General features: G+C 49.2%; 2 protein-coding genes across 2 annotated transcripts in view; one reads left to right on the top strand and one right to left on the bottom strand.

The window, feature by feature from the left end:
* The first annotated feature begins 342 nt into the window (after positions 1-342).
* Positions 343-1,790, top strand: Pigc (phosphatidylinositol glycan anchor biosynthesis, class C). The gene has a single exon (XM_013015582.1). The coding sequence runs from the start codon at positions 383-385 to the stop codon at positions 1,544-1,546; it is 1,164 nt and encodes a 387-aa protein (XP_012871036.1). The 5' UTR covers positions 343-382; the 3' UTR covers positions 1,547-1,790.
* A 10,149-nt stretch (positions 1,791-11,939) lies between these two features.
* Positions 11,940-20,259, bottom strand: part of Dnm3 (dynamin 3) — a 366,727-nt gene continuing 358,407 nt past the window's right edge. The window contains exon 21 of the mRNA XM_013015559.1: positions 11,940-12,087. Coding sequence (XP_012871013.1) covers positions 12,051-12,087 — 37 coding nt within the window. The 3' untranslated portion in view covers positions 11,940-12,050. The remainder of the gene's footprint in view (positions 12,088-20,259) is intronic.

Here is a 20,259-nt window from a genome sequence, read left to right as displayed (position 1 = left end):
CAAAGCCCTGGAGCCCCTGCGGACGCCCGCGGGGGAGCGGGGCCGGGCCGGGGACAGGGGACGGGGACGGGGATGGGATGGGATGGGGACGGGGACGGGGATGGGACGGGGATGGGATGGGGGACGGGGACGGGGATGGGGGACAGGATGGGGGACGGGGATGGGATGGGATGGGATGGGGATGGGGATGGGATGGGGACGGGGATGGGGGACAGGATGGGGGACGGGGACGGGGATGGGATGGGATGGGATGGGATGGGATGGGGATGGGGACGGGGATGGGGGACGGGGCCCCGGCGGGGGCCGGCCCTGGCTCACCAGGCCGCACCTCAATGAAAACGCCATGTGGGTCACCTGAGTGGTACCCGAGTGGTGTTCTTTAATGATCGGAGCTGGCCCTTGCCAGTCACCCCTCGACTGTCCTCACAAACCTGTCTTTCTAGGAACGTGGCTGTGGCATCCTGCCCCAGAAGAAACCCTTCGCTTCACAGGCTGCGCCGGGTTGCCGCCTTGTGAACAGGGAAAGGTCAGTACAGTGTCCGCAGGGAACTGCCGGCGAGGTCTTATTTCAGATCTTCACAAAGACCCAGAGCCCCGTGGGCCTCTCCGAGGGAGCCCTGCTGGTGTGGTTTTTGAGGGAGAGGGTAGGATGATGTGTGACAAAGCTGAAACCCACACCAAGGAGGTCCGGTGGCAGAAGGTCTTATACGAGCGGCAGCCCTTCCCTGATAACTATGTGGACCGGCGGTTCCTGGAAGAGCTCCAGAAAAACATCTATGCCCGCAAGTACCAGTACTGGGCAGTGGTGTTTGAGTCCAGTGTGGTGGTGCAGCAGCTTTGCAGCGTCTGCGTTTTTGTGGTTATCTGGTGGTACATGGATGAGGGTCTGCTGGCTCCCCACTGGCTCTTCGGGATGGGCTTGGCGTCTTCAGTGGTCGGCTACGTCCTGTTTGACCTGGTGGACGGAGGCGATGGTCGGAGGAGGAGTGGGCGGACCCGCTGGGATGACCTCAAGAGTGCCCTGGTCTTCGTCACCTTCACCTACGGGTTCTCCCCGGTGCTGAAGACCCTGACGGAGTCCGTTAGCACGGACACCGTCTACGCCATGTCCGTCTTCATGCTGCTAGGCCACCTCATCTTCTTTGATTACGGGGCCAACGCTGCCATTGTGTCCAGCACGCTGTCTCTGAACATGGCCATCTTTGCCTCCGTCTGCCTGGCCTCCCGGCTGCCCCGGTCTCTGCATGCCTTCATCATGGTCACCTTTGCTATCCAGATTTTTGCCCTGTGGCCCATGTTACAAAAGAAACTGAAGGCCTTCACCCCCCGCAGCTACGTGGGGGTCACCCTGCTTTTCGCACTCTCGGCTCTCGGGGGCCTGCTCTCCATCAGCGGTGTGGGAGCTGTGCTCTTTGCCCTTCTGCTCATCTCCATCTCCTGTCTCTGCCCTTTCTACCTCATTCGCCTGCAGCTTCTTAAGGAAAACATTCACGGGCCCTGGGATGAGGCTGAGATCAAGGAGGACTTGTCCCGGTTCCTCAGCTAAGTTAAGCACCTCCTCTACATGAGTAAAGCCAGCTGCTCAGACTCCCATCCGCACCAGAATAACATCTGAAGGCAGGGCTCCATTCTGGAAGCACCAGGCTAATATGGGTGAGACAAGAGATCAGAAGGAAAACGTTAACCCAAGGCTTGTAGATGGAGAACTTTTCTAGTGCCCTCTTGAGTTATCTGCTGTAACAAATGAAGTGGTTTCTATTTATTAAAAACAACAACAACATACCCACTAAGTTGTCTCAATTTTTCTGAAAGCCAGCGGCAGGCGGACGAGCTACAAAGAGAATGAATGTGTGTGCGTGCGTATTTCTCTACCTTTTTTTGTGTGCAGGTTCTTAGGTATCGAGTTCAAATCTTAGAACTCAGGGTGCTGTCTCCAGGTCCCTCGCCCAAGGCCATAGAATAATAGTCACTTAACCTTGACTCAGAGTGGCTGCTCTGTGCTTAGTGAAATGTGTAGATAATAAAGGAGAACAATGTGTTAATACAAGCAAAACGTTAGGGGGATTTGGAGAAGCTGGAGACGAGGTTCATCTGGAGTCATTAGGACATACTCGAGAGGAGCTAGCATCTAGGTTTGGTCTTGGAGGGTAGGTCGCATTGAAATAACACCGACGATGGTATTAGGGCGGCGTAACAAGGGCCTTTGTGGGGCTGGTCAGCAATGTCATCAAACCGTGGCCGCATGTGGCTGGGGAGCACTGTGGGGCTGGTAAGCCCTGTTCAGTGAGGATACCTACTGGCCCAACTGGCTCAGGACTTCAGACTGGCCTCCATGGTTCTGTCTGCATGGTGTGGGTTACCCTATGTCTTCAAGTTGCCAGAATTGGCTTATAATAATTCCGTAGACATACATTGTCTGGAAACAGGTTTTCAACTCGGTCTTCCTGCGTCTCAAACTTAAAACCAGTCTCCTGGGTGCTTCCTAGCACTGAGCCCTCATGCTCAGCTGGTTTTGTTTTTGGGTTTTAGTATTCCTGCCTTATTTGAGTGGGTTTCTGATAGCCAACTTTAGGGAATTCACTTGGCCACCTCATCCATATCAGTGAGCAGAAAGCTCCACAGATTTGAAGAACAGTGGACGAATGACTGAATCATTTTCCACTTTCCTTCCCCATCGCCTAACTGTACTTGGTTTGGTGGCTGTGGAAGCTCCTTGGGGCGGGGTAACAGTGGGGAGGGGACAGCTACTGGGTGTGGCAAGTGGAGGAGGCAGCAGAAGACTCGGTTTGGATAGGAAAGTGGTGATTGCAGGGAGAAGGCCATCCCGTCCGGAGTGGGCTGAACCATACGCTCAGCCTCAGCCCTGCCGCATGCTAGTGGTGGGTAACCGGCTGGAGAGGCGGCGATTGAGTCTGTGTGACCACTTTGCATTACTCCAAGTCAAGGGGCTTTTGAAGAGGGATGTAGACTACACTGTCCTATGGAAAGTAGCAGCTGAGGCTGAACTCAACGCTTCACCGTCTTCAGAAGCTGAATGTGGCCTGTTGCAGAAATGGAGATAAAAATGAAGGTCCACACTGTGTATGGGGTGAGCGGGCTGAGGTGAGAAGTCAGCACCTTTATATAAAGAGGAAGAGGAGTAGCAGGCCCGCCGAGCGTCTAGCCGCGTGGGCCTGGGTGTGCATTTGGGGTGCTTGTGATGCCGTGTGGAGCACAGCAGCTCAGTTCTGAGGATAATCCAGAAGCATATTGAGAAATAGGACCCAGTGCTTTTGTACCTGGAATTCGTGGTACAGAACTAACGATAGTGGTATCCGAAATAGGTCAGTCACTGAGACAACTGGAACCATCCAAATGAAAGAAATCGAAGTTCAACGAGTACGCACTCGAGGGGATCGCGGGACAACAGCCTGAGAAGACGATACAGTTTCTCGGGGTAGGCTGAGGGATGGCTCACTGGGAGAGCATTCGCACACTAGCACGCACAAGGCAGTGGGTTTGATCCCAGCTCTAAACAGTAACTGCCCAGGGTGGAGGAAAGTGATTGGTTTACCAAATTGTGATGTATTTAGGAGGCACTGGAATTTGAGCTGGATGTATTTAGGCCAAGTGAAAATACATCCCATGTATTTTCTGCAGGGTAACTCTAAAAAGTTATACAGGCCACAAATAGAAACGTTTTTGAAAGGCACAGAGAAAATTGCAGGAAAAAAAAAAGCTATATATCCTTTGTTAAGAAACCAGTCTTGAGGCATTTCGTATTGCTGTGAAGGATGACTCCCCTGTGGTGTATTTATTGGGAGAATGGTTGGTAGCACTGGGATTGCAGTTGCTGGGAAAGTTACCCATTGCTTAAGTCTAAATAGAACATTCATGACTTTGGTCTCTGGCGGACCTCGTGTAGAGGACGGCTGTGTCTGCGTGGCGATTGGCTAGCCGCCTGGAAATGCTTGCCGCCCTCCTCAGCTCCACTGCTCATCATGGGCAGTCGTGGGGAGTCTGGGGAGCATGCTGCAAGTGAGGGGGGAGGGGGGCAGGGAGGGGGGCAGCCCTTCCAAAGGACCCCGCTCTGGGCCGGATCTTAGGTCCTACAGGAAGGTAGAGCTCTCTCGGGAGGTGGGTCTCTGGGCGGAAGTTACATCCCTGGGGTGTGCCTGGAGGCAGGAGCGGCCTCTTCCCTGCCCTCTCTTAGCAAGCCTGAGGTGAGCAGCTTTCACACCTCTCCTGCACAGTGTACTTACTGCTTCTCCACAAGTCTGAAGACAATGGAGCCAAACGCTCCAAAACTGAGTCAAAACAGAGCTTTCCTCCTTTATGTTGTTAGCTCAGATACTTAGTCGGTGAGGGGGAAGCTGAACCGCAGGAGCCGAGGACGGGGGCTGGGTGCTGGGGACCAAGGCAGAGCTGAAGGGCGGAGGGACACTTATTTTGTGCTGTGACATAGCTGGTTATCATTGTAGCTGGGAGGCGTGTGCACAGGTGTGGTGGTTCTGAGGGGGGTGGTATCAGATTTGTAGGCTGATGTCAGTACTACAAGCTTGAGAAAACCTTTACGTGGCTGTGGGTGTAAAAGTTTATACTTAGCTGGGCGCCAGTGGCTCCTATCTGTAATCCTAGATACTCAGGAGGCTGAGATCTGAGGATCATGGTTCAAAGCCAGCCCAGGCAGGAAAGTCCATGAGACTCTTATCCCCAATAATCCTAGAAAACCAGAAGTGGCGCCGTGGCTCAAGTGGTAGAGCGCTGCCTTGAAGCCAGGTGCCAGTGGCTTTTCTCTGTAAACCTAGCCACTCAGGAGGCTGAGATCTGAGGATCACACTTCAGTCAGTCCAGGGAGAAAAATCCCTGAGACTTATCTCTAACTAAGCACCTGAACAGCTTAAAGAGGAGCTATGGCTCAAGTGGTAGAGTGCTAGCCTTGAGCAAAGAAGCCGGGGGACTGCCCAGCTCAAGCTCCAGGACTAGTGTGCGCACGCGTGCGTGTGCACACACACATTCAAATTGAGCACATGGAAGGAGGTATATGGAGCTATCCTGAACATGTTCTAAGCCAAAGAAAAGTTATAGGACAAGAGAAAGAAAAGTCAGCAGAGGGCATCAGTTACACGATAATTCAGTATTTCAAGCCATTGAATGCAGGGAAGTAGGTTTGGGACACAGTGCCACCTTGTGGAAGTTATTGATATTCCTTTTTACGAGAGCATTCAATGAAGACTTGGGAAATAACCCCAGCCCTCCAGGTCTCCTCATCTTAGAGCCCCTTGCTATGTGCAGCATTTGTATACCATCCTGTCCCTAGCACAGTCCGTTTGACAGCTGAGGAGACTGAGGCTCCGTTCTAGCCAATATGAGTAGGCTGTGCTGATATTCTGCTTTTCTGACAGACCACGGATTGGTGGTTGCTTCTAACGCTTTCCAAATCCCTTGTCGTCTCTTTTAACCTTTGTCTTTTCTCCCTGGCTTTCCTCTACATAGTCTCTACATTTGTATTGGGTGGCATTTGGCCTTTATTGAGTCCACAGATGTTGACTGAGCACTCACCATATGATATGTATTGTTCTACACACGTGGTTGGGCTACAGCTGTGCGTAGAAATGCTATAGTTTATATTATACTGTAGTGAGCAGAGATGGCTAACAAATGTGAAGGGAGTCAGTACGTGCTAAGAGGAAGGAAAAAGTAGGAGAGTATTAAACTAGTAGGTTGGAGTAGGTCTCATAGAAAAGGTAATTTGGCGGGGAAGGTGGCTCAGTGGTAGAGCACTTGCCAGCATGCACGAAGCCCTGGGCTCGATTCCTCAGCACCACATACCCAGAAAAGGCTGGAAGTGGCGCTGTGGCTCAAGTGGTAGAGCGCTCGCCTTGAACAAAAGCAGCTCAGGGACAGCGCCCAGGTCCTGAGTTCAAGCCCCAGGACTGTAAAAAAATAAAAAGGAAAAGGAGTAGGAGGCCCATACAGTTCTCACCAGAGTGCAAATGTGACGTGGGCCGAGCGCGCGGCCACAGGGCCATCGTGGAGTGAGTGGTGAGCCACAGGCCAGCGGCCCGGGGAAGGCTGAGGCCGCGCCCCCCGTCCAGTGACGTCCGGTGGTGGGCAGAGCTGCAGAGCTGCCCTGTCTGGGTCAGGCCCTGAGTGGATCCTGGGTGCCCGGTGAATGGAGACACCGGCTGGTCACAGAGAGGCCGGCTCCCGAGCGTGCAGCCAGCCTGGAACCGTGCCAAGGCCGGGCAGCGGGGAAACAGGCCCCCGTGAGCCTGGAAGGGCCTGAGAGGAAAGGGTTTGGGGTTGGTTTGGTTTGCGATTGCTGTTGTTTCCCGCCCCCGTGGCACTGAGGATCTGCGTGTAGAAGCAGCTAACCCATGGGTGTGACCTGAGCCACTGTGTCCAGCAAGGCTTGGCCTGCAGCCGCGCTCTCCGGAGCAGCTCCTCTCCCCGGCACCCGCCCCAGAGATCTTGGCCAGACCCTGACTTGCATCTTAGCTCTGTTACTTTGTACAGAAACAAGCTTTCCAGAGCCCCAGGGACGCAGCCCAGGCGGGAAGTCCGCAGGGCTCACCACCGGGCGGCCACCGGTCCCAAAAGGCCTTTATCAACACGCGCACCACCTGGAGGGCTGGCGCACGAACCCTGCTAGCTGTACCCGTGTGCTCCTGGTCGAACGAAGCCCACGCCTCTTCCACAGGAAGAGGCCGCCCAAGCCAACCAGCACCTACACCCTCGCCACTGCAGCTGCCTGGAACTTTCTGGAATGTATTTACCAGTGTAACCCTCCTTAGCCATCCCAGAGTCTCTAGACGTGTAGGTCACTCTCCCCTCTAATCCTTGTACATTTCTGTATATTCCTATTCCATCCCCGTCTCCTAGCCCCCACCCCCAAGCTTCTGGAACTTTCCATCATCTACCCCTCATCAATAAAGTCCCCTCCACCTTTGCCCCGTTCTCTGGGACATGTCTAATTGTGCTCGCTCTCCTGCGTTCTCGGAGGGCACCACAGCCTCCTCAGAGGGTCAAACTGCTGAGCCCTTCGTCAGGGAGCTGTCCTTCCTTTCCAGACCTTTCTTCCTCCTCCCTGAAGTTTCCAGCTTTGATTCTCTTGGCATCAGACTCTAGCATACCCTACCCAAAACTGCTTTGAACTACGACCTCCAGTCCTTTCTTCCTGTCTCCCGAGGGTCCCCACCCCCGCAGTGCTCCGTGGCGTTAGCTCGTGGGCATTCTCCTACACTTGAAGGCCACCTACCCATCCTGCCTCTCATTTGCTTGGATTTCACTCTTCCCACGACCTTGCCCCTCCCCACTCCAGCTTCTACCAAACCTTTATCCACTCCCTGACCCCCTCCTAGCTTCCCACTTCCCGGATTGCCTGACCTTCTAGAGTGTCAGCCCACTGATCTTTAAAGTCTCTCAGTCCTGTCTGATACCTCACCTTGCAGTTCACTCTGCTGATCCATCGTAAATCCAAGGCCAATCTTGATAATCGTGTCCATGCACACACACACACACACACACACACACACACACACACATACACACAAGTTTGATAAATCCACGCTGAGCAAATCCAGCTCTCTACACAAAGTGCAAACTGGCTTATTTGAAATTTGCCACCTCGGTGCTGAAGCTATTAATAAGGTGACATCTGACAATCCTTAGTCTATGCAATCTCCAGTGTCCTGAGCTCTCTCATAGCTGCTCTCTCCTCATTCCCCCGTAACATCCTCCTCCATCATCATCTTCACCTGGCTCCTTGCTTCCAAGCTTCCCGAGAACATGGAATCAACCAGAAAAGATCCTCATAGAATCTCCGCCCTCACCGCTGCGGTCCCCACTCCTCTGCCTTGCCCGTGTTCTGAGAACTGTGGCTGCCCTGCCCTCCCGTCCCGTCCTCAGCCTGCCCACCCACTCACAGGTGCCCAGCAGCTTCCCAGCGCTCAAACCTGCCATGTGCGTGCGCACACATGCATGCACACGCATGCACACATCCTTTTCACATGCTAAACAACCAGATCCTTGAGGCCTCGGGCAGCTTTTGTGTGTGTTGCTGAGAGTAATCTTTGTCTTTAAAAAAGAAGGCAGACAGACAGAAGGAACTGTCTCATGGCTCTAGCTTGCTCTGAAGGGAGATTCAGAAGGAAATCAAGCCTGGCCGGTTTTGGCAGTGTTGCGGGGCTTTGGACGGCGCTTTCTCAGCAGCTGTCGGGAGAGGCCGGGCTCCCCTCTGACTTCCGGGCTCCTCCGTGCGGCTCCTGGGCTCTGCTGAGGTTCTCTTCGTGCTTGTCGGCGACTCACTCTCCTGGATTTCACTTGGATGGAAAGGGCCATGAAGTCGGATGGAAGACCGAGTGTGGAAGTGGCAGCATGGATTCCTGACCGGTCCAGAAGCAGGCGGCTCCCCGTCATTGGGGTCTGATTGTGGTGTGCCCACAATTTCGTTGTTTAACAGTAACTTGTGGCAGGTTAAGAGGGTGGCGGGGGCTTAAGTCTTTTTAATGGGAACCTTTATGAGGCACGTTCACTCATGAGGACTTTTAGTCGCACACCTAATGTGGAGTTAGCGAGTGAACGTGGGCTGCCAAGTGCACACGTTTTCAACCCTGGGGACACAAAGTGCTGAAGCTCACCTGTTCCTAACCCGTGAGCTCCCCTCTGCTGCTAAGTAAGCAGCTGCTGCTCACTCACCGCTGTGTCATGGTTTAGAGTTGAGATGTTTCCTACATACTTCCTTGTGGAGGCTTGCTTTCCATGGGCCGGTAGAAAGTACTCTACCATGTGGGCGCAGCTGGGTTCCAGTAGCTTGGGGCTGTAATCCTGGCTATTTGGGAGGCTGAGATGTGAGGATCATGGTTGAAGCCACCCTGGGAGGCTAAGGAAGACTTTCATCTCCAATTAACTGCCAAAACACTGGAAGTGGCGCTGTGGCTCCCGTGGTAGAGTGCCGGCCTTGAGCACAACAGCACAGGGACAGTGCCCAGGCCCTGAGTTCAAGCCCCACGGTGGTTAAAAAAGTAATTGGATCCTGAGGCCTTGACCAAATTGAGGGAGTGATCCTTTGATGGAGCCATGCCGTATGGGAGGTGGGGCAGAACAAAGTGGGGCCACCGGAAAGGTGTCTCCTGTGTTCTTGCTCCTTGCTTCTTCCTCTCTCTCCCCTCCTTCCTTCCCTCCTTCTCTGCTTCCAGGAAGAACCAGCCGTAACAATCGGCCTCATCTCCTGTCCCAGTTGCTCCTGGGTCCAGTTGCTCATGGACTGAAGTCCCTGGACTGTGAGCTGAAGCCAGTCCTTCCTCTCTAAAGATTTCCTTTTTTTCACTTTGACACTTGTCACAGTGATCGAAGTCAACTAATACACTCTGCGTAGCTTTTAGGGTGTCTGTTTAAACACCCCTTAATGGTATGGACGGGTAGTCTCCGAAACGTACAGACGTTTGTTTACCTGTGAAACCTGCAAGGAAAGGGTTAAGCGTCATCGACTCCTACCTTCAGTAGTCTCCTTTCCATCTCTTAGGCGTTCTGGATTTTTCTAGCCGTCGGCTAGGCAACTTTGCTACCAGTAGAAGACAGCTGCAGAGCAACTTCTGAACCCCAAGCCTCTTGCTCAGGATGCCAGGCAGGTTCACAGACCCTGTCACAGCCTGTGACTGGTGTGACACTTTTCAGCCCACACTCAGGTGACTTAGCATTATGACCCAATATTCCATTAGGAATGAAGAGTTCGGGTTTTGATTGTTTCTTGATCAGAAGTCACAATTCCTGTGTTCTGCCACATTCGCTTAGGTTGGGACAAGTGGGAAGTGGGTTCTAGAACTGAAGCAGCTATGGTAGCAATCGGCTCCAGAAAGATTGACCTTGGGGAGGTGGTGTGAGTTATCTGGGAACACTTTATCTGTTGCGTTGGGGGTGCTAATCCTGGCGCAGAGCTATCCAGAAAGAATGTGGGTTTGGCCTGAGCTCCTGGGAAGGGCACAAGACTGCGGCTGGGAGTCACTGGCGTGACCCAGCCCGCCCAGAGGTGGGCGCTTCCGCTGGCCGCTTGGCTTCGCTGCCTGTGAAGTTCGTTACCAGTGCTCTCACGGCCTGAAATCCGCACAGTGTCAAGCGAAGGCCGTGCGGACTGAGAAACCGGTTAAGGAGGTTTGCTTGGACACTTCGGTTCTTAACAGTCTTTACGGCTCAAAGCGGGGCTTTTCTTTTATAATGGGGAAGGCCTACCTACGTCCCCCCATGCCAGGGCTCAGCCAACTCTGGCAATTTAATAAGCAGAACACCAAGTCCTGATGACTGGCTTTGTTTTACTTAGATATTTCAAGTAGAAGATGTGGTGCATGAAGCCCACAGGACAGTGTTGCGGCGCTGGTGGTTTGTCTGTCAGTGAGCATGTGCGTGCATGCCAGGCCTGGGTGGTCTCTGGGCCACTGGTTTTGTTTAGCTTTCCTGCCCAGGCTGCTTTTGAACTATGGTCTTCAGAGCTCAGCCTCCTGAAATAGGATTACAAGCCTGAGCAGCCAGTACCCAGCTGAGTGCTACCTTTAAATCACCCTGACTTAGGCCGTGTAATCCTTCAAAACAGAAAATTCTAAATGAAATGTAAAACTACAAGAAGGTGCCACATATCTGGCAGGATTGTACTGTGTTACCTCATTCATAAACACTTTATTTGGATAAATCTTTGAGGTGCTTTAAAAAAATTATGGCCTACGGGCTGGGAAGGTGGCTCAGTGGTAGAGTGCTTGCTTTGCATGCATGAGGCCCTGGGTTCGATTCCTTAGCACCACATTTGCAGAAAAAGCTGGAAGTGGCTCTGTGGCTCAAGTGGTAGAGCGCTCGCCTTGAGCTGAAGAGCTGAGGGACAGCGCCCAGGCCCAAAGTTCAGGCCCCACGACCGACAAAAATAAATAAACAAATAAATAAAGGCCTAAAACTTCAAGGCTGGGCACTCGTGGCTCATGCCTCTAATCTGGAAGCTTGTGACTCAAAGCCAGCCTGGGTAGAAAAGTTCATGAGACTCCATCTCAGCCAATAGCTAGTTGGAAGCATGGGTCAAGCAGCCAAGTGCAAGGCAAATGAACATGAGGTTTATCAACCAAACAACCAAAAAATCCCAACTTCATCTTCAGTCATCACTTGAAGACTGAGATAAATTTTATTTTTCTCTCAAAGTTAGTAAATATATGATAATGGAGAATCTTCTTGAGGGGCTGGAGGCATGGTTCAAGGGGCAAACACAAAGTTCTGAGCATAATTCTCAGTACTAGGAAAAAGAGACTTTTTTTTTTGCCTTGTTGAATTCATATTTTGAACAATAGGGTTTTTTCCCCCCTTGAATTTGCCAAATAGAATAGCTAAGTGAGAGGGTCATGGTCAGATTTCAGCCTTGAGGAAACATGGGAGCTTATGTGAAAGATAAACTAAAGCAAAAAGAGAGAGAGAGAGAGAGAGAGAGAGAGAAAGGGTAGGGTGGGGGCCCGGCACTGGCGGTAGTGCAAGACCCTGAATTTAAACTCCATCACCTCCAAAATGTGAGGATTTGTGAGGTGTGCACCCACAGCTGTGAGCTTATGCATTTCATCTCCTATAAAGGTGTTTAGAAGAACAGTAAAATAATAATAATAATAATTGCTGGTGGGAATTCCTGGAGGCAGATTTTCCCTGTTCAGTGTTCTGTTTTTCCTGGACCCCAGAATTTTCTTCACTTTTCTGTTGGACAGAAATTTCAGTGGAAGATGCATTATTATTCTCTGCCAAAGAGCATCTCAAACCTGATGACCTCAGAACTCCAATCTTTTTTGAGAAAATTAAGTTCCTCAAAACACCAGATTATGTACTTTCCATCTCACCTGGCATAAAAGCCAAGTCCCCCTTTTGGTTGTCTTGTTTAGAAAATGAAACAGCACGTTTTAATTTTTTATATAGAATAAACTTTATTTTTTATTATAGATATGGATCAAAAATAAAAGTTTTTTATGTACATATGACATATTGTGCAAACAAAAGGCTCTTAAATACCATGGAGAGACAATGTTGTTGGAAAGAAAAGGAGGTGAATGATGGGGTTAGGATGGTCTTCCTGGAACTGCAGGAGGGGGTCGCCTAGTAAAAACAAAACAAAAGAAAATAACAAAAAGAAAAACACAGATTCGGAGGAAGCAAACAATGTTTACGTTAGAAAATAAATACAAATAATAACATGCAAAAAAATCCCACCCAAATCCAATTCAAACCAGACAAAAGAAGCAGGCAGGCATGCAGGAGAAATGAAGGAATACTATCACAGAGCAGAGTTAGTAGTTTCCAAGACATTGTATTGTCACCAGCAGCGTGCGAGACATGAGCCATTTGAGCCTCCTGAACACTCCTCCATTTCACACCATGGAATTATAAATCCTTGCAATCACGTGTAAGAGACCTCTGACTAGTACCCAGGCCGGAGCACCTTTATAAACTAGCCTATCGGACTCCTAGCCCTGGCCTTGAGACACACATTTATTTCCAAAGACTTAAATAAGTGCTGTGAGATCTCCATAGAGGGGGAGGGTACTGATCTAGAAATCTGAAGGCTGAATTTTTTTAAGTGTGGGAATTTTGAAGTTGTCAAGAGATCAAGTGGGAAATGCAATCATGATGCGGAAATCTTACAGAAAATGATCTGTAAATAGAGACTTGCTCCAGATGACTAGTCGTGATGTGTCTAACACCTGGCCAGGCCTCTGGGGAGGGGCGGCGGGGCTCATCTGTGCTGATCTCGGGAGTTGGTGGGCTTTCTGCCCTGTTTGGGAACTAGTTTCAGCTGAAATTCCCACTTATTCTGAAGTGGGTCCAGGGCATATAAAAGCTGATTTGCTGGATTTTTTTTTCCATCTTGTGAGCTTGGCTAGGCTCTGGTCAGGCCCACGGTTTGTGAAGTCAGATGTGGCAAGCAGGCAAAGAGCAGGCCAAACAAAGTTTGTCCCATTGGTTTCACAGAAAGGCTATCTATGCTTTGAGTTCCTCCTAACTGCGTCAGTCAGGAGCTCCGGGAGGGACAGCAAGTCAGAGCTCTGGGCGGGGTCATACCCTACTCTCTGTGGGGCTTCACTGTGGCTATCATCCCGGTGTCCCACACACTCGGCTCACCTCAGTCAGTGAGTGGAGCAATGAGGCCTACAGAAACAGAAAACAAAAACAAAACAAACACTTCTTTTTTTATCTTCTGAGAGAGAGGCAGGGAGAGAGAGAGAGAAGCTAATGGAGACAAAATGACCGACTTTTTTTTGTTTGAACTGTGGTTCATTTTGATCGTATCTTCCCCTAAATCCAAGACCGATTTTTCTTCAGTGCGTTTAGCTGGCTACACCAAGGAGACCGCTCCTCCATTAAACAACCAAGCCCTTGTGATTAGTACCTAACCTTTCTGCCGCGGGGGGCTGGCAAGTCTTTAGCTTGTGACACCCAGGTAATGGGGATCCCTGGTGTTGTCATGAAGAGAATGTCATGAAGTTTCTGTCAGGCTCAAGGAGATTTGTCACCTGCCCAGTAAACCAGCTATTTGGGGTGCTGAAGGGGGGTGGGGCCATCAAGCGGAGGGGACTCTGTGAACATGAGCCAAAGCGCTTTTCCCTGGGAGCTGGCTTGGTGTTCTAATCCAGCAACAGAATCTGAAACTTTTATGTCTCAAAATGCATTTGCTGCAAACATCAGGGCAACCTCCCATCAAACAGTTCCTTCTTCTTGTCTCTACTTAGCTTGGACTCAACTTTCCAAACGATGCTATCAATGGATTAGTTAGTTCCACCACGGATCCCAGCAGTCTGGGTTTTTGAAATTGTTTTCTTCCCCCCAAATGCCGCCTATTATTAACTGATCACACTGCAGTTTTTAATTTACCTTTTTGTGCTAGTACTGGGGCTTGAACTCAGGGCTTGAGAGCTATGCTTCAGCTTTTCCCCCCAAGGCTAGTGCTCTACCACTTGAGCCACAGCACCACTTCCAGATTTTTGGTGGTTAATTGGAAACAAGAGACTTCCAGGCTACCCTGTCTAGCAGGCTTCCAACTGTGATCCTCAGATCTCAGCCTCCTAAGCAGCTAGGATGACAGGTGTGAATCACCGGCGCCTGGCAGCATTATATTGGAGCTTTTTCCATGTACAACTACAAAGGTACATCATGCTGTTACTTCACTATAAAGGCTGGAATGCTGAGTTGCTAATGAATTCACCAGACAAGCAAGTCTACCTAATATAGATTATAATTTCAGGTTACATTTTCCCAAACTTTCTGAAAAATAACTTTATAAGTTGCTTGCCCCAAATACTAAGGTAAAGAGACAGGAAACTCTTCACATGGATCATGTGAATTGCCTGTAACTTGGTTATTAATAAGAATGGTGAATGATCCCCATTTTCTTGGTTCTGTCTCAGTGCTGCAGTTTATCCTGATGGTGACATTCTTCTGGAAAGATCCCTGGAAAGATTCTGGAAAGATTTCCTTATAGCTTTGTTCCCTTCCATGAGAATCTCACAAAACATTATTTGCTTGCTTGCTTTGTGTATCCCTTTAGGTAATGAGGTATCCCAGAGCCGAGGCTTGGTGAGGTCTTCTGACTACACTCTGCTGCTCTTAGTTCGAAAGCACCCTGCTCCCCTTCCATCACAAAAGGCTGATGAAGGAAACGCAGGCAATCCAACGGAGCTCTGTTTTGGAGAATGGCAGAGAGGAAGTAGGAAATGATCTGAGCCTGACGCCAGGTTCACCAGCACTTGCAGTGTTTGTCTCTTATTGCTGCCTTTGTACCTCCTGCACCGCCTGTCCAAGGATCCGGGGCTGCCTCAAAGCCCAGTGCTCCCAGGGGACTGTCCCAAACAGGAACTCTTACTACTCGTGTGTGTGTGTGTGTGTGTGTGTGTGTGTGTGTGTGTGTGTGTGTGAAATGGAATTACGGCTGTGCTTCTAGCCAGGATCTTTGCACGTGTTCTAATTGTGAGATGGCCGTGGTGGAAGAGCAACATGCAAATGACTGGAAACACGGCAGTTCCGGCCGCGTCTGCGATGAACACAGGCAAGTTTGATTCACCCACACATTAGATGCATTGCTGGGTGACACGGAAAGGTTACAGCAGAAACACTAGGATGTCGTGCTGATATCTGCACGGAGCGGAGAGTTGTTCTAATAACATGAGTGAAAACTGGACAGTTAAAACCCTTTGCTGACCCCTTTACAAGAAAGTTCTTAACACCCTCCCCCGTCAACCTCTTGCTTGTGGTAATTCTCCTTAGACATGACTCAGACGCTATTACTAACACTGCGAATCATGCAGTTGATATGAAACGCGAGTCACAGCACGGCCCTCACGTGGAATTTCAGGGGAAAGGGTCCTTCGACGGTGTGGGAACACACACGTACATCATGGAACACACACAGGACAATGCAGAGACGGAGACGGAGATGAGAACGGGAAAGAGCATGAGCACAGTTATTCTCTGATCATGGAAGGCCATCAGTGTCTTCCTCTCATCTCTTTCTTGCCTTCTGTATCTGGATGGTGCAGTCTGGGATTATGTACATGGCTCTTGCCATGGAGAGATCTGACTGTCTGGAAGCTCAAGGCAGGATGTGTGCATATTGAACATTCACTCGCGTTTGTCACGAGAGGAACTTAAAGGGTGCATTGCCCCTTGTGTTTCCAGTGAGCAGGTAACGAGAGAGCCCGTATCTGGGTGGGTGGGCAGTTATGCTTGATAAGAAACGCCTTCGGGTGGCCCAACATCTGGGTGGCACTTTAGCGTGTTTTACAAGCGCTCCCCATAGACTGGCCCGTCGAATCATCTAGGAACCAGGTTTTTGTCCCTTTTCAATCTATTCCGACCATTCCTTCAAACTGGGAGGAAATATTCTATTCTCTTTTCTTTGAATTGTCTAATTTTCTCCTTTAAAAATCTTCTTGCCAAACCGGGTGCTGGTGGCTCGCGCCTGTCATCCTAACTACTCAGGAGGCTGAGATCTGAGGATTGTGGTTCAAAGCCAGCCCAGGCAGGAAAGGCTGCGAGACTATTATCTCCAGTTAACCACCAGAAAACCAGGAGTGGTGCTGTGGTGCCGAGTGGTAGAGTGCCTTGAGGTGAAGAGCTGAGGGACAGCGCCCAAGCCAGAGTTCAAGCCCCATGACCGATCAAAAAAACCAAAAAATCTTCTGGCCAACTATAGTGGGTCACACCTGCAATCTTAACACCCAGGGGCTGGGATGGGGGCTGGGATGGGGTCCGGGATGGGGTCCGGGATGGGGGCTGGGATAGGGGTTCAGAGCAGGTGGGACAAAGAGTTCATAAGACCTTATCTCAACGGGTAAAAGCTTGGCACAGTACAACGGGCCTGTATCGCAGGAAGCATCGTGGAAGGCCTGGGGACTGAGCCAGATTAGGAAAAACAAGTGAGACCCTATTGGAAAAACGAGAGCAGAAGGCGGGGGATGTGGCGCGAGTGGTGGGCACCTGCCGCACCAGCTCAAGGCCCTGGTTCAAACCTCCCGCCCAAAACACAGCTTCCTCTTCAATGACAGACACGCACAATGCCACCATTCTCTCTTTTTGGTAAATTTAGACCACATTGAGCAAAGTAAGTATAAAAATGTAAAACTCTCAGGTTTTAGGTTCAGATATATACAAACAAGAATGAGGAAATGGGAGGGGTCCTTCAAATGTTATAATTTATTTCAGGTTCAGAAATACAATTTCACATTTTCACAACAGGTCCATGTGACCTTCAGGAACGATGCAAGTTTTAGGAATTTGCTTCATTTCCATTCAGAGAGCCCATAGGTCACCATTAAGAGCGCCCCAAAGTGCCCGGACGGCAGGTGGTAGCCGGCTCACAACAATCACAGTCCACACAGAAAACAAGAGTCTGCTTTGTACACAATTCCTTCATACAAAGGCAAAAAACAGAATTTGATTCAGAACAAGGGGGGAAAGGCAAGGGAGACAAGGGAGCAGGAGGAGCGCTGTGCATCAGGGAGAAATCACGGAGCGGCGGTGGGCTGTGAGGCGGAGAGAAACGACTTTTACAGACCGACAGCCGCCAACCCGAGAGAGTGGAGTAGATGTTGTCACAGTTTTAAACACGTTCTATAAGGAGCCAAGCTGAGGAAACTGAAAGGTAAAGATGAAAAAGAATGGGGTTCCTGGGCTGCGCCTTGTGTGGAGCCCTGGACCAGAGCCGCGGGAGAGCTCACCACACCGGCGGCGTGGCCAGGTCTCGAGGGGCGCGGGAGGCTCCCCCTTCCTTGACTTCTCTCTGCCTCGCTCACTCACTCGAACACTGGTACAGGTGTGCACACACACACAAGTAGCAAGGCATACACTCCAAAAAATATTCCTAGGGTTTCACGTACAAAACACCACACGGTTTTAAACGTATCACCTTGACAAGACGGCTCAACAACTACCTAGAAAACACGAAAGAGCTCCGGAGAAAGGTCTGCGCGACCTGGTGAGCTACGCATTCCTGCTCTACCACATCCAACTCTGAGCTCCCTGCGAGGAGTCCCCGGGGTGGGAGACTCATGGCTTGATCTCGCTGAGTACAATAGTTCAGAGACTTACTATTTGGGCTTTATTCTTAATTCTAAGGAGATTCCTGTCAATGCCAACTAACTATAGCCTTTGTCAAATAAAAAAAATTACCCAAAAAAGTGGAAAACTTGCCTCTAAGAAGTAACTTCTGTCTTGCATCATCAGAAATTTTACTCAGCAATAGCTACTACTTTTCTTACATTGCTGAGTACGTCTGTTTTTTTTTTTGCATTTACTGTAGAGAGAAATTACTATATAGAACAACTTGGCTGTTTGTAAGAGTCAGCTCAGCAATCCAAAAATAATTTATAATTCTAAATAGCATCTCAAAGGTCGGCTTACAGATCTTAGACATCTTATCAAGCTACCAAACAGTTCCTTCTGTGGATTTCAGTACAAATTCTGTGGACATTACCTGTGGTCATGGTTAGGATGAGCATTATGCCTCTCAGAGTGAGTGCAGTCTAGAAGTAGGGAAGGTTGTATACCACATGTACATCATGAACGTGAACCACCCACGTTACCATGTGTGATGGCAGATCCTCCCAAGTTACCTCTTGTATTAGTAAGGTTTAAAAACATCTTCATGCTCACACTCACAGACATGCTGAGCATGTTTACATAGATATTTACACCGACACATACACATAATATATATGTATGCATATACACAGTGCACATACAATCCCACTCATGCTTGTGGCTTTGCTGGGGTTTGAACTCAAGACCTTGCACTTGATAGGCAGGTGCTTTTATGGCTGAGCTATACTTCTAGCCCTATGCGTGTGGCATAATGCACTAAGGGACACAAAATACACGCACTTACAGCAACGAATTTACTGTGTATATGCTGTGTACATAGAGCCATGCATAGAAAACGTGTTGTCACAGGAAACATCAGCATTTATCACATACTGATATTGGTCCCATTCATATGTTTTGACTATTATGGCTATAGTCTATCCTAAATAGTCACAGTGTTAACCTAGTGACTAGCTTTTAATTCTAACTTCAGGTTTATCAATGCATCACAGGAACTGGTTTTATTACGATGATTTGGGATAGAATGAGTTTTATCTGCTAATAATCAGACTTACTGCTCTTCTATGTTACAACACACATCTAAAAGCAAGATTTGGAAGGATATTCTTGGCAGGTGATTTTAGAAATGCAATATGCCTGTTCTAAATCAATGCTATTTCTGTAATCTGTCCACAGTTGAGGAAGTGGTTATTCCAATTAATCAACGTTCATGCAAGATTTAGCATGTGCCAACAAAACTAGATTTACTTGTCCAGCACGTAGCGTTTAATTGTCCATAATCCTAAAAACACTGATGTTTTTGTTCTTGACAAGACAGAGTTCTATCGACTGTGTGGGCAGCGCCAGAGCTACCAGCTGCCGGGAGGTGGCGGCCATGGGATCGACGCGGTTCTTCACGCTGCGCTCCCATCCCGGGGTGCTGCACTGCCCCTCACACTGGCCCTCCATTTCCGCAGAAAAAGCACCCGGCGCCACAGCAAGCTGAGAACAGTGCGGAAGGCCACAGCTCCGGGAAAGGCTGGGTTCTCTCAGACTCCTCATGGGAGTTTGACACACAACAAAAATGTGCCCATAAGGGGAGACAATTGGGAGAGTGCATCTGCAGGAATGTAATCAAAAAAGCAAAAGCCCAGGACGACAAACACGGACACCATTGTTTATGACTGCCTACAGATCAGTGGGAAGAAAGCAGTGGGGAAAAAGAAAGGAAATCTCCAGAGTTCTCTGACATTGGTTTGTGTGATCAGAGAACACACCAGTGGATGTCCACAATAGCTTTGTTTAACAGAAGGAAATTTCAGAAATACAGCAAAATACGGAACCACCATTAGCACAAAGCCAAACTTTGAACGATGCACTTTGTGGGCTGCCTGTTTCAGAGAGTTTGAAGGAAGCAGAAAAGAGCCTGCGCCGAGGCCGTTTCATGAAAAGTGCTCACAGCAGACTGCTTGTTCTCCTGTGAGAGGCTACTTAACATCTTCCACTTAGCTGTGACACTGTTTCCAAAATACAATATGTGTTTTATGCATTGGTTTCATTCACAAACAGTTACTTTTTTTTCCCATTGAAGACACAATACAAGAAGACTTAAGAGTAGTAATTAATGTTCTTTCTACAATCCCTTTTAACTTTAAAAGTTGAAATACCCTTTTGGGAAACCATATATTCTCCAACTTTTGCCAAGAATAAGTGGCTAGCTGTGACCTTTGGACGGGTTCAACACAATGCCATTCCACTTGGCAAGCTCTCTTTTAATAATGGCTGAAAGTCTTTACTTCATGCTTTATGGGTATCTGCTTTGGGTATAAACTACACAGGAAATTAAAGATAGGTTAACCTACAAATCATGTTTGCTGCTCTCAAAGGGAGACATTGCACTTAGTAAAACCTGATTTACTTCTGTAGAATATGAAATAAATGTCAGGTGACCCCACGATTCAGTGGAAGCCTTGCTCTGCTGTCTGGGAACAGTTAGCAGACAAAATCCCATTTGGCTTCAGGCTGTTTCCTACATGTTAATCATTTGGCCCTAGGTAGTTCAAAACTTAGCTCATGCCTGAACTATTAACCTCTGGGTGAAACTGTTCTTTTAAATTGTAGAAATGTCAGAAATTGCAAATTTGCTTTAGCTCTCAGTAAGATAGGCACTTTGAAGTGCTACCTCTTTAAAGACAG

The sequence above is a fragment of the Dipodomys ordii genome, unplaced genomic scaffold (genome assembly GCF_000151885.1).
Source record: "Dipodomys ordii isolate 6190 unplaced genomic scaffold, Dord_2.0 Scaffold27, whole genome shotgun sequence".
Taxonomy (NCBI): Eukaryota; Metazoa; Chordata; class Mammalia; order Rodentia; family Heteromyidae; genus Dipodomys; species Dipodomys ordii.
This window is presented reverse-complemented; position numbering and strand designations above follow the sequence as displayed.

Coding starts and splice junctions, on each gene's coding strand:
- Pigc (XM_013015582.1), top strand. CDS start 383: ATGATCGGAGCTGGCCCTTGCCAGTCACCCCTCGACTGTCCTCACAAA.